The sequence below is a fragment of the Sphaeramia orbicularis genome, chromosome 13 (genome assembly GCF_902148855.1).
Source record: "Sphaeramia orbicularis chromosome 13, fSphaOr1.1, whole genome shotgun sequence".
NCBI classification, from domain to species: Eukaryota; Metazoa; Chordata; class Actinopteri; order Kurtiformes; family Apogonidae; genus Sphaeramia; species Sphaeramia orbicularis.
Genome location: NC_043969.1, coordinates 46264442 through 46276942, shown reverse-complemented (window position 1 = coordinate 46276942; position 12501 = coordinate 46264442). Strand labels below are relative to the sequence as shown.

Here is a 12501-nt window from a genome sequence, read left to right as displayed (position 1 = left end):
ATGGACAGATGTTTCACTTGTTTTGAGTGCCTCTTTCAAATTAAATCAAATGAGCTTTATGTGTCACATACACAGTCATACATTGTACAACATGCAGTGAAATGTATGGTGTGTCACTTACTTGCACACAACCAGACAACAAAAAAACAACAGCATAAAGAAAACAAATAGCAAGAACAAAAACTGAGAATATATGAATGTAATACGAATATAAATCTAAAGTGTATTATATGTGCATAAAGTGAATTGTATGTGTTCAGTCCAATGTGCAGTTTTCCTCAGATTTGGTGTTTTATCTTTTTTTTACACACCCCCTTTTTTGCAGTGTGGTCTCATTAGCATGACGCAGTTACATTAGCCTGTGGCAGTAATTCAGTATTGGTTTGTTATGTAACATGCTAACAGGGCAGCTAGCGCTAATGAGTATGTTTGCAAATATTTTCTTTTTTCACTTCAGGCTTAAAAAACACAAGATGGTGAAGACCAAAATGAAACAAAAGAGCAGCAGAGTTCCAGTGGATTGGCTTTACTTGGGTGTGTTTTCCAGTACTGTATATTAAAGTATTACAGAGTATTTTAACATATTTATGTCCACAAAGGAGACGTTAAAGCAGCCACTATAGTTTAATTACACCTCCTACTGTCTTACAGCCTGTATCATATAATTAACAGAAAGAAACACCTTCCATGTCTTCCAGTTTACATCAGTCTCTATACTCACATGTGATCAGCGATAATATTAAAGCTCGTCTTCATCAAATCGCTGAACTCATGGTGCCACTGCTTCACTTCAGGATCACAGAGGTGTTTCCTGTCAAACTGTAACAGAAGTTTCCTAAGGCGATACAACGAACAATAGACACGTCGTCAGGAGCTGAATGCTTAATAACACCAGAGCGCTGCAGTCCATAGATCTTAATTAATTGATAGTTCAGTTAATTGGCTGGGGACGTCAGCGTCTGTCAGAAAGCAGAGCCTTAAATGACAAGACGGCATTAATGTGATCAAAAATATCTACCATGGTAACATAGAGTCAGATGAAGAGAAGAAGAGTGTATAGTCAAAGTAAAATCTAACACTGTGGGTAACACTGAGTAAAACTAGCAGCACTCAGGGCCATAAGTATTTGGACAGTAGCACAAAGTTTGCAGTTTTGCTTCTGAATGTTATCGTTTTCAGCCTCTAGTCAAGGGTTTTATCAAAAATGCATTAACCACCTAGGAATTGCAGCCATTGTAAACATAGCTTTTCCATTTTCAGAGGCTCGGAAGGTCATTAACAACAGCCTCAAGTCCAGATGTGGTCCGGTTCCCTGGTTATTCTACCAAAGCAACCCAAGAGTTTTAGTAGGTAAAGAATGAATGGGATGTTCTTCACCTGATCGAACCCAGTAAAGCAGCTTTTTTGTTCCTGAAGACTAAACTGGGGGCGGAAAAACCCACAAAACCACAGAACTGAAGGCACTCTGTAGTAAAGGTCTGGAAAAGCATCTCCAGGAGGAAACTGTCCATGGGTTCCAGACATCAGACAAAGGGTTTTCATCCAAGTATGTAAAAACAAACCTCATATTTAGAATCATCTTAGGTTGTCTAGTTACTTTTGAGCCACTGAAAATGGGGAGAATACTTAATGTGATATCATGAATTGTGTACAGATGACATGCCGCTTTTAATTGGCGTGTCATCTGTACGCATTGTAAGCTTTCCATGTGTATGTTCATGCCGTGTAAAATACCACATGATTAGCGGTTAAAGTTAGGGATATGTAAACCAGAGATCTTGGCGTACATTGACATGGGATCAAATGGCGTTGAATAGCATGCAAAAGGATGAAAATGTGTACATATAGCACGCCAAATGCCATGAGAACTTGCATAACATACAACGCGTTTTCATGAGATTAGTCTGGAATACTATTAAAATGGTCATAATTCCTAAACGGTTCAAGAAATATTAAACACACTGACCGTCCACACTTCAGTCACATCTAATTTTTTAAACTCATACAGACCCAAACATCCATCGACGACCAAAATCATGCACTGATGTAACCTGTTTTAATACCTGTTGATCACTAATCCTACTAATCCATGTAAATAATTGGTGTAAAATGCTGTTATCATCTTTTCATGGTCATCAGATATGACCCTTTGGACAATTAGGGGCTTTGTAGTTACCATGGAAACACCGTCATCTTCTACAACATCCATTCACCAGTAAAACCCATGGAGTTGGATCAATGACAGTGGATGGAGACACTTGGGTAATGTTGAGTTAATGATATACTGTGTATCTTCAGAAAAAAAACAACCTTTTTCTTCAGTTTTCTCTGTTTTGGATATGATAACTTTCAATTTTAATCTGAGCTCTAATGAACATCTACACAATCATTACATTAAATATAGGAAAATACCAGATTTTTACTTAAAAATGCAAAATATAGAGCATAATATTACAGTAAATGATGATAAATCATTTAAGAAAAGGTTAAAAATAGAGAGAAATTCATTTGAGAATTGCCACAAAAGCAGATCCGCTGGTACAGAGGTAAGACTACAACACTGTCCAAATACTGTTTGTGGACCTGACTGACTGTAATGCTGTGGGCAACACTAGCTTTGTCCACTTCTTTTCAATCCTCAACTACACACACGAAATGTCAACTTTTATTTGGATTGTGCAGTGAACTAGGCTGCTTCAACCCCAGGACTCCATTCTCCATGTAAGATCCAATACGCACTGCAACCATGAGCATAACGCTGCCTAAGACACATGTGATTGGTCTGAAGAAACAAACCCGCCTGATGGTTTCCCCTGTTCCAGTGTGGTAATGGGTTCATTCAGCCCCTTCCCAGCGCTGCCAAAGTGCTTAATGAAGTAGTGGGGGTAGACCGACAGAATGTGTGAAAGTCGTGCTAGTGTTTGTACGCTGGTTTCTGCTGAGATCGCTTAATGTGCCCTTGACCACATGGCTGGACCGCTTTCCCTCCCTGGGGATGAACGTATGACTGTGTGGGATCTAAAGAGGGGAGGGGGAGATTAGTGGATGTGTCCCAGTTCACCTCCTGCTCATAGTGATGAATGAAAGCTCTCTTAACTTGCTTTTTTTTTTTTTTTTTTTTTTGCCTTATCTTTCTCCCTCCTTTCTCTCATTTTCTCCCCGTTTAGTGATAGATAGTCCCGCCAAACCTTTTCCCCTGGTTTCCATGGCAACCGCTGTAAATGACCACTATAAACATCTTAAGGGCCCCGAATCCTTCTTTGCTCCTTTCGTCCTTTCCTCAACTCTGACTTGACCTCAGAGTAAGACACGGGAGGTCATTTATCTTTGCTAACAGCTGTTGGAGCCAAAAGAGACAGAGGAGACACCTAAAGACATGGGATAAATTCACTTTCCTCAAATCCTGACATATATTTTTAATTCCCCAGGTTCAACACCGGAAAAAATCAAAATCTTACCAAGTGTATTTTTCTCACTTCTAGTCCAAATATCTCATCACACTTAAAATAAGACATAATCACCTAATGAGTAACTTTTCAGTGAGATATAAGAACTTAGTTTTAGACAATAGATCTTGAAAATCTTATTTCAAGAAATCTACCAAGATAATTTTCATTTGTTCCATTGGCAGATTTTTTGCTTATTCAAGCAAAAGACTCCGCCAATGGAACAAGTGAAAATTATCTTGGTAAGATTTAGATTTTTTCCAGTGAAAGTGGTGCTTAAAACGTCTGCAGTGTAAATGCATCTGTAGTCAAAGTGAGTTAATCTAAAGAAACCGTAATCGTTTATTTATGGGATTCCCACAGGAGTCTATTAGGCATCATTTCTGTTTCCGTTCCTCTGGCTGATCAGCATCTTCATAACAACAAATAAAACATGAAGCCGGTCACAGAACAGGAGAAGATAAAGAACTAAACATCAGAATATCCACAAGAACATAAAAACTCATAAATATCAGAGTAACCCATGGACTACATACACTACGGAGGTGACAAATGATCCAATACAATAAACATCCAAACAGAGCTCCCATCAGTATGATGTAATGTGATTCATGGACAGGCATTTGGAATGAGGGTTTCTGCTTCTGTAACAGTCTGAGACCACAGTGGTGCATCTGTAACAGGGTGCTAGTGCAGGTTTTGAAAGTCTTAAAGGGGTCATATTTAGCTAAACCCACTTTTATTAGTCTTTGGTTCAATTATTTGTGTATTTGGACCCTAATAGTTCAGAAAGTTTGAATTTGAACCCTCCAGGTGCTGCAAAGCTATCTTTATATTCATTTTGGCAAAAATCAAGTGGATTTATACAACTCATTCTAATGGCTTGTTTATGCTTGCCGCACGAGTGTGACGTGCGGAAAATAGACGCGGGGAGTTGGCATGAGAGTACGTGTGGTGCTTTTATACTCTGGGCAGCTCCGCACGGCATCTATTCCCAACCTGCAGGGGGCAGTGTGCCACAAACGCACGTCTATCACAGTAAAAACTAGAAAAGAAGAAATTGCCATAACAAACCAAACATGGCGAGAGCCAGCTCAACTCTCCCAGAATCTGTGGACGTTTGGGCTCCCCCCTGGTCTCTGCTTCTCCCTGTGGCGGTCTTTTTGGCTTTTACATATCTGTCCTGAATGTTTTTCCAGGTTTTTTTTGCCCATTCCTCCTCTTTGCCGAATGTAGCTGCAATTTCCCGCCATGAATTGTTCATCACACGCTGCAGCGGTGGTCCCGGTGTGATGAATCATACAAGTGCCTGTACTTCTGTACTTCTACCACCAGGAGCTCCTGAATGTCGGCCATGTTGTCCGCAAGTCTCTTACAAATTTTCTGAGGTGCGCGAAGCGGAATGTTTCTGCTTAAGATAAAGGGGCATGGGTGTGAAAATGACGTCAACTGGCCGCGTGGAGCTCGCTGACGCGGTAAGCATAAAACAGCCTTAAGTGCTCCAAACCACCTTTCTGGTGTCATTACTCAGAAATAGGGTTGAAGATGGACCTGTGGAGTTGAATTAATGAAGAATTCAGACCCAAACAGAGCATTTACAGTTTATGTAGACCACAGGGAAATGTTTGAAAATGTGTAATTCCATATGAAAGAAGCAAAATATCACTCCTTTAAAACGTGTGGAGTTTTGAAATGCTGTTTTCCAGACCTTTTTGTATGAAAGTCTTAATAAAGGATGGGAAAAAGTTCCTCTCATAGTTTAATTTAGAGTTTGCTCAATAGGCACATAATCCTGTAGATAAGAAATACATGAGGAAAATGTCTAAAAAAAAAACCTGATCTGATTTCACTAACTGGTCAGTACTGGAATGATTCTAGTGAAGGGTGTTTGTATGATGTTTATGCACTTTTGTAATTTCATATGTTTTGAAAATGTTTCTGTCAGTAAAACATAATTCACTGCCAATTATACATTCATTCCATTCATATGTTTATTAAAATAAACTTTTCTACTGCACACAACAGATATAATCTTGACCAAAAAAAGTAAGCGTGCAAAAGTATATAAAGTCAAGGTCTGGGGGAAAAAATCGCAGTTTTGAAAAAGTCTGGAGGTTTGTTTTTTTTGGATAAAGAGCAAACACCCTGAATAGGAATGCCCAGATGTTGTAGAATCCTTAACGGCTTTATTAAATTTCTTTAATATGTCCAAACACACAGTATCTGCAGGTATGTAACTGTTTGGGTTAGAGTTAAGGTTATGTGCAAAGCTACATATGTGACAACTATTCTGACTGGTCGCTCTAGAGTAGCCTAAACTAACCAATAGAAAACATAACACAAGTTCTTACACTAACTGAAGCTAAATATATACCTTTAATCTTTAATTAAACTTATGCAGTGTCATGGATTCGTTCATTCTACATTCCTTTTGTTGCTGCATAAAACCTGAAATCTGAACTAAAACCAGTCAATTCCTCCAATAAAAATAAAACAACCGCTTATGCACTCACCAGACTGAACTCAAAATACAATCATACATCCTGACCTTTTAATACAGAACTCCAATTCAACATAAATTAATTCAATACAATGTGATTGAATGTGTAATTCATGATTCCTGCTGTTTTTGCATCACATGTTTGTTTCTCTTGTTGTATAAGTCACTTCTGCTGTTTCTGTTTAACTGAAAAACACACAAACACGTCTTTTCTCTACTTGTTTGTAATGCAAAACAGTCACTGACTGAAGATCAAATAAAAACAGACATGGACCTTTCCTTGATCCAGCCCCTTCCCCCTCTGGAAAATAACATATAGACTGCATAAATTAGAGAAAAATGTGGTGTCAGTGTGCCTCCAGTTTGCACAAGCACAAACAAACACCACAACATGAACTAATCACTGCAGGCTCCAGACACGGACCAAACCAAAGCTGAAGTAGACACGATATTTACAATGTTTTTATCTCTTTATTTTCTGATAAAACTGACGCTTTTGCATCTCTTCAAAACCACCTCACTCCTTTGACAAAAATGGTAATTTTACATTGCAGAACATGAAAGTTGCTGTCCTACTTTTTAGCTTACCGGCTGACAGGAGGTAAGCTATTGTCGTCATGAGGCGTCCATCGTCGTCATCTGTCGTCGTCCATTACAAAAATTTCAATCATCTTCCTCTCCGAAACTACAATTCCGATTGACTTCAAACTTGGTATACAGCTTCTTTATGATGATTTCAGCAAAAGTTAGTGAAATGATTTGGATCCGGATCTGATTCTGGATTTGGTGTAACTTTGTAAAATTTCCCCATTATAAGAGATAGGAAGTGGATGGATGCAATAACTCAGTAAATATAAATGATATCCAGTGTAAATTTCTACAGTCCAGTCCTGATGGGGAGATGACCAAAACATAATGTCCACATGCTGATCAGGATCTTCTTCTGGATCCGGGAACTTACGTAAAATTTAACATGGGCTCTTATGGGGGAAAAATTTCAGTCGTCTTCACTTTTCTATGGTGTGACAAACTCTGAACACATTAATTACTATTTTTCCACAGAATTCCATTTATTTGTGTGTCTTTGAAAATTAAAATACATATAAACTAGAAGCACTCGGAGAGCGCAGACCTCCGCCAAGACTGATCAGTGGCCCCCCCCGTGGGCCCCCCCACCCCCGATCACCACCAAAATTTAATCATTTCTTCCTTATCCCATTTCCAACAAACCCTGAAAATTTCATCAAAATCTGTCCATACCTTTTTGAGTTATGTTGCACACTAACGGACAGACAGACAGACAAAAAAACCCTGGCAAAAACATAACCTCCTTGGCGGAGGTAATAAAGCTGTGTGTGGTGAAGACTTAGTGTATAAATGGGGAAACCTAACCTTCAAATCGGCCTTTAATAAAAGACATGTTTTTCTGTTGGTGTCAGAGCAGCTGCAGTTCACATGTTATTGTTAAGAGAAAAAGCTACATGTAGGACGCATCGTATTCAACCTTTCCTTGAATGAAAGATGAATGAATGATTTCCTTGTTGAATAATTGCCTCAAAACTAAAAGAGACAGAAAACCAGAGCAGGAGCAGGCGTCCGTGGGTCTATGAGGCGTAGAGTTCATCTGTTCGTACTGTGTGCTGTGGGTTCACCCTGTGTTCGTCCTATCTCATCATGTTATTCTAACCCGTCCTCATCACTCTCTGTCTCCTCGGCTGATAATTGGACTCTAATAGGACTCGGTCCAATAGGTCAGCAGGAGCCTGCAGACATGACTCTCATGTTTTGTTTCGGACAAATCTGACCTTTTTCTGCTCAAACCGTGTGAATGTGCTGTTCTGGTCATGAATCATGGCTGTGGTTTTGTTCCTGCAGTGTTCGGAGGCAGATGTGATGCAGCTCTTAGCTCTTAGTGTCCTGGTGCGTTCAGGTCCAGACACTGAAATGCTCTCAGACATTATTTGTTCGTCTGCGTACTCTGGCTTTCAATCTCACTGGCCTTTTCTTTTTTTCTGTTTCCAGTTTGTTTTTAACATAATTTCCTTCCTCCTTTTTGTGGCTTGAGGTAAAACACTACTGTTATTGTTACCTTCAAAGTAGACGCCACTTAAATGACAAATGAAAGTATAAACAGACGAAAAAATAAATACAAAAGACGTCTGAGCTTAACCCGTAAAGACCCAGTACTACATTTGGGGTACTTCCCAAATGAATTTTTCTCTATATTTACCATTTCTTATGTAATTTATCACCATTTATTGTAATATTATTCACTTTATTTCATGTTTCCGGTAAAATCTGGTATTTAAGATAAGATAAGATAAGATAAGATAAGATAAGATAAGATAAGATAAGATAAGATAAGATATGCCTTTATTAGTCCCACAAGGGGAAATTCCATTTTCCTATATTTAATTCACTGATCATGTAGATGTTCATAAAAGCTCAGATTAAAGTTGAGGATTATTATATTAGACATAGAGAAAACTGAAGAAAATGTTGCTTTTTCAGTGAAGATATAAATAACTGATCATAAACCCAGTGTGTTCATCCACTGTCATTGATCAATTGTATGTTCTTTATACTGTGGCGTGTTGGAGGAGCAGCTGGGGGAAGTTTCCCAGCATGCATTGGGACAGTGTTCTGTGTTTACAGTGTTCTGAGTTTAAAAGAAGTGTTGTTCTTGTTAGACAGCAGAGTTATGGTGTGTTTTACCCTTTTTTGTTAGTTGTTTTCTTTGTGTGGAATAATTATTTCTATTGAGTTCATTTTCTTGCACCGTGAGCTAAGTTGCTGTTTTGTTTCATGACTCCCTGTAGTGGTTATTTATTTACCCTTGTATTGATTTGATTTGGTTTGATTTATTTATTTGAAACATGCAAAGAAACAAAATAGACAAAAACAAAATAACACTTAAATGGACAGAATCTATCATCAAGCACATACAAGTCTGAATATTGCATGGTCAAAAAGGAGTAGGAAGAAGTATGAACTTATTTAATCCTACCCCTCAGTGCTTCTACACCTTTATCACTAACTTAATACAAGAATCAAACAATACTATTTTCCTAATTTTAGCATCGAACCACAACAAATACATAATGCAGTAACTGAATTATACACAACAAAATGTTCATGGCAGTACAGTCATACAAACAGACTCAACAGTTCAACCATTTTCTTCAATAATCACAGCAGATTTATCAGTAGAACATCATCCATAAACAAACAGGGCTCATTGTCATTATTAAACACAATACCTCTCAAGAATCAAGAATCTGAAGTTTTCTGATATTACACTTGCTTACAATATGTATTTGTTTTTGTATGTAACTGAAATTTAAAAAATTCATTCAAAAGCAGTTCTCAAAACATTGTATATGATATAGTGGTCTGTTAGATTGTTCCATTCAGCACATCCATGATGGAGACGGATGGATGGATGGATGGGACTATATTTCCTCTTATTCTGTCTCATTTTGTCCACATACCGGTGACTCATTTCACTCAATACCACTGCGGCATCTCTGCTGGCCATGTCAGCAGCTGTGAATAATTCTTTTCACCTGCTTTTTTCCCCAGAATTCCTTTATTTATGTTGACATACAGTAAATTTAAATGCACCCACTCAAGCCTCATTTCCTATTCAAGGCCGACGGAGGCTGGAAGCTTTTATTCTAACAGTGAAAACTTCATTTGCACGGAGGCAGGTTCCTGTTGGAATGAAATGAGTCATAGTTCTTTGTTTAAACATGTACGATTTTATACGACAACAACAGGAAACAAGTACACACTGTATGTGCAGCTTCATAAATGCATTTTCTTGAAAAACAGACCTTGAAAGTTTGTGAAATATCCTCTAATTTCTTCTTTTTTTGTTGCTAGAATTATTAGTATGTATAAAACAAATAAAAGGCTGCTGGTTCTTTAGTATCTTATTAAGGAGATATTGTAGAAATGTGTGCATGTTTTAGATATTATTAGTATTAGTTCAACCATTAGTGTTAATAGTAAATAATAAGAACACAGACTGGTTTTGTAAGTGATATTACAAGATGTCAAAATAGTGAACAAAATGTAGTAAACAGAACAAAACATGTCATAAATTAACAAAATGATTAAAAAAAAATACTAAATAGTAGAAAATATGAACAAAACAATCAGTAAAGGAACAAAAATGGTCAAAAAATGAACTAAATAGTAGAAAAACTGAACCAAATAATCAACTAAATGAATGAAATAATAAGTAATTTGAACAAAATTGCCAAAAAAAAATTAACAGAAGAGGTAAAAAATTAACTTATAATATTTTTTTTTAAAAATCAACCAAATGAACACCATTTTGGCTCAAATTTGAATCAGTGTTCAAACTCCCAGTCCTACACCCATTTATCAGAAAAAATGCAAATTTTTTCACTATAGCGGCCCCTACAAATTTACATTTCCAACAATTGCATCAGTTCGGACATACGATCACCGATTTGGCTCAAATTTGACTCACACATCTATCCCCCAGGTCTGCACCCATTCATTGGAAAAAATTGAAATTGTGCACAATAGCACCCCCCCACAAATTTACCTTTATTAAAATTGCTTCAGTTTGGACATATGAACACCTATTTAGCTCAAATTCAAATCAGTTGTCAATTTTCAGACCTACACCTATTTATCAGAAGAAATTGAAATTTCGCACTATAGCGCCCCCTACAAATATATCTTTATGAACATTGCATCAGATTGGACATACAAACACCGATTTGGCTCAAATTTGAATCCGCTGTCAATCTCCCAGGCCTACACCTATTTATCAGAAAAAATTGAAATTTCACAAAAATTTACCTTTGACTAAATTGCATCAGTTCGGACATATGAACACCGATTTGGCTTAAATTTGAGTCATTTGTCAATCTCCCAGGCCTACACACATTCATTGGAAAAATGTGAAATTTGGTTCCATAGCGCCCCCTGCAAATTTACTTTTACAAAAATTGCTTAATTTCGGACATACAATCACCTGTTTGCTCAAATTTGAATCTGTTGTTAATCTCCCAGGCCTACACCAATTCCTCAGAAGACATTGAAATTTTGCTCTATAGCGCCCCGTACAAATTTACCTTTACGAAAACTGCATCAGATTGGACGTACGAACACCGATTTGGCTCAAATTTTAATCAGCTGTCAATCTCCCAGGCCCACACCGATTTATCAGAAAAAATTGAAATTTCGGACTATAGCACACTCTAAAACGTTACCTTTGCCAAAAGTGCATCAGTTCAGACATATGAACACTGATTTGGCTCAAGTTTGAATCAGCTGTCAATCTCTCAGGCCGACACCCATTCATCAGAAGACATTAAAACTTGGTGCTAGAGCGCCACCTGCTGAATGATGGACATACTTGAACTGGACATGCCCTTGGCGAGGGCCTTTCAGTGCTGCTTGCAGCTTTAATTAACCTTGGTCTCTTGTTGTTTCTTGTAGGTGATCTAGTCGGACCACCCTCGGCTCCACCCAGCGCCTCCCCCTCCCACCTCCCTCTTCCTCCTCCTCGTTCTACTCCTTATCCTTGGCCTCTTCTGTTGCTCCTGTTGTGGGGGGGTCAACACTCCGCCATGTCTGTCCTCAGCGTCCCCGCCCCCTTCTGCCTCCTCCTCTTCCTCTTCCTCCTCCCATTGCCACCGTGCCAACCAGAGTCCCAGCGCGGTGACCTCGGCAGTGACCCCGACACGTGGACGGGCCTGCCCTCGGCGTTCCCATCCTCCACCTCAACGACAGCGGCGTACGGAAACGGCACCGATAAAGGGAGGAAGGACAAGTGTGAAGAGGAGACGGTGTGTTCGAAGGGCATCCTGCTGCCGGTGTGGAAGCCGCAGCAGCCCGGCCTGGGAATGCAGGTGGCCCGGGCCGTCGTCTACTTCGTGTCACTCATGTACATGTTCCTGGGCGTGTCCATTATCGCAGACCGCTTCATGGCGTCCATAGAGGTCATCACATCACAGGTAAGAAAGGCTGAACAGGTGGTAAAATATTCACCTGAGGGACTGAAGTTGACCCTTTAGGAGGCAGAGTTTTTTTTTTAGAGAAAATATACAATTTTGATAGCAAGATGTCAGAAATCTGTATCTTGGAAGTGTTTAGAGATAAAATCATACTGAAAATGAGAAAAATATTGGGTATGACCCAAAGTTTATGATGGGAGTAAATTTACACATCTAATTTGCATAATGTGACGTGACAGGGTGGCAGCCATACTGGCTTGCGCAACTTTTTTAGGAAAATTGAACTTTGAACATATTTACATTCAAGTTTTCTTTGTGCTTTTATTTTTATTTTTTTGTCATCTTATCCTTAAAATTAATTAATTGAAACATTAGTAGAGAGTAAAATGCATTAAGTTTTTGTGTTTTTTTATCCAAGCAGCAGAGTAGATAAATCTGTCCTTATCTATCCAAAATAAAACTAAATAAACTTCACCTTCTTACTAAACCAGCTCAGGACCACACCTTTAAACTGAATTTTCTTCTTCACTTTGAATAGAAACATGTCCTGAAATGG

The 12501-nt window shown here is 38.5% G+C and overlaps 1 protein-coding gene across 5 annotated transcripts in view; it reads left to right on the top strand.

The window, feature by feature from the left end:
- The window catches only part of LOC115431601 (sodium/calcium exchanger 2-like), a 324862-nt gene that overhangs the window by 258187 nt on the left and 54174 nt on the right, over positions 1-12501 (top strand). For all 5 annotated transcript variants that reach the window (XM_030152081.1, XM_030152077.1, XM_030152078.1 and 2 more), the window contains one exon: positions 11428-11945. In XM_030152081.1, the coding sequence (XP_030007941.1) occupies positions 11559-11945 (387 nt within the window). In that variant the 5' untranslated portion in view covers positions 11428-11558. The remainder of the gene's footprint in view (positions 1-11427; positions 11946-12501) is intronic.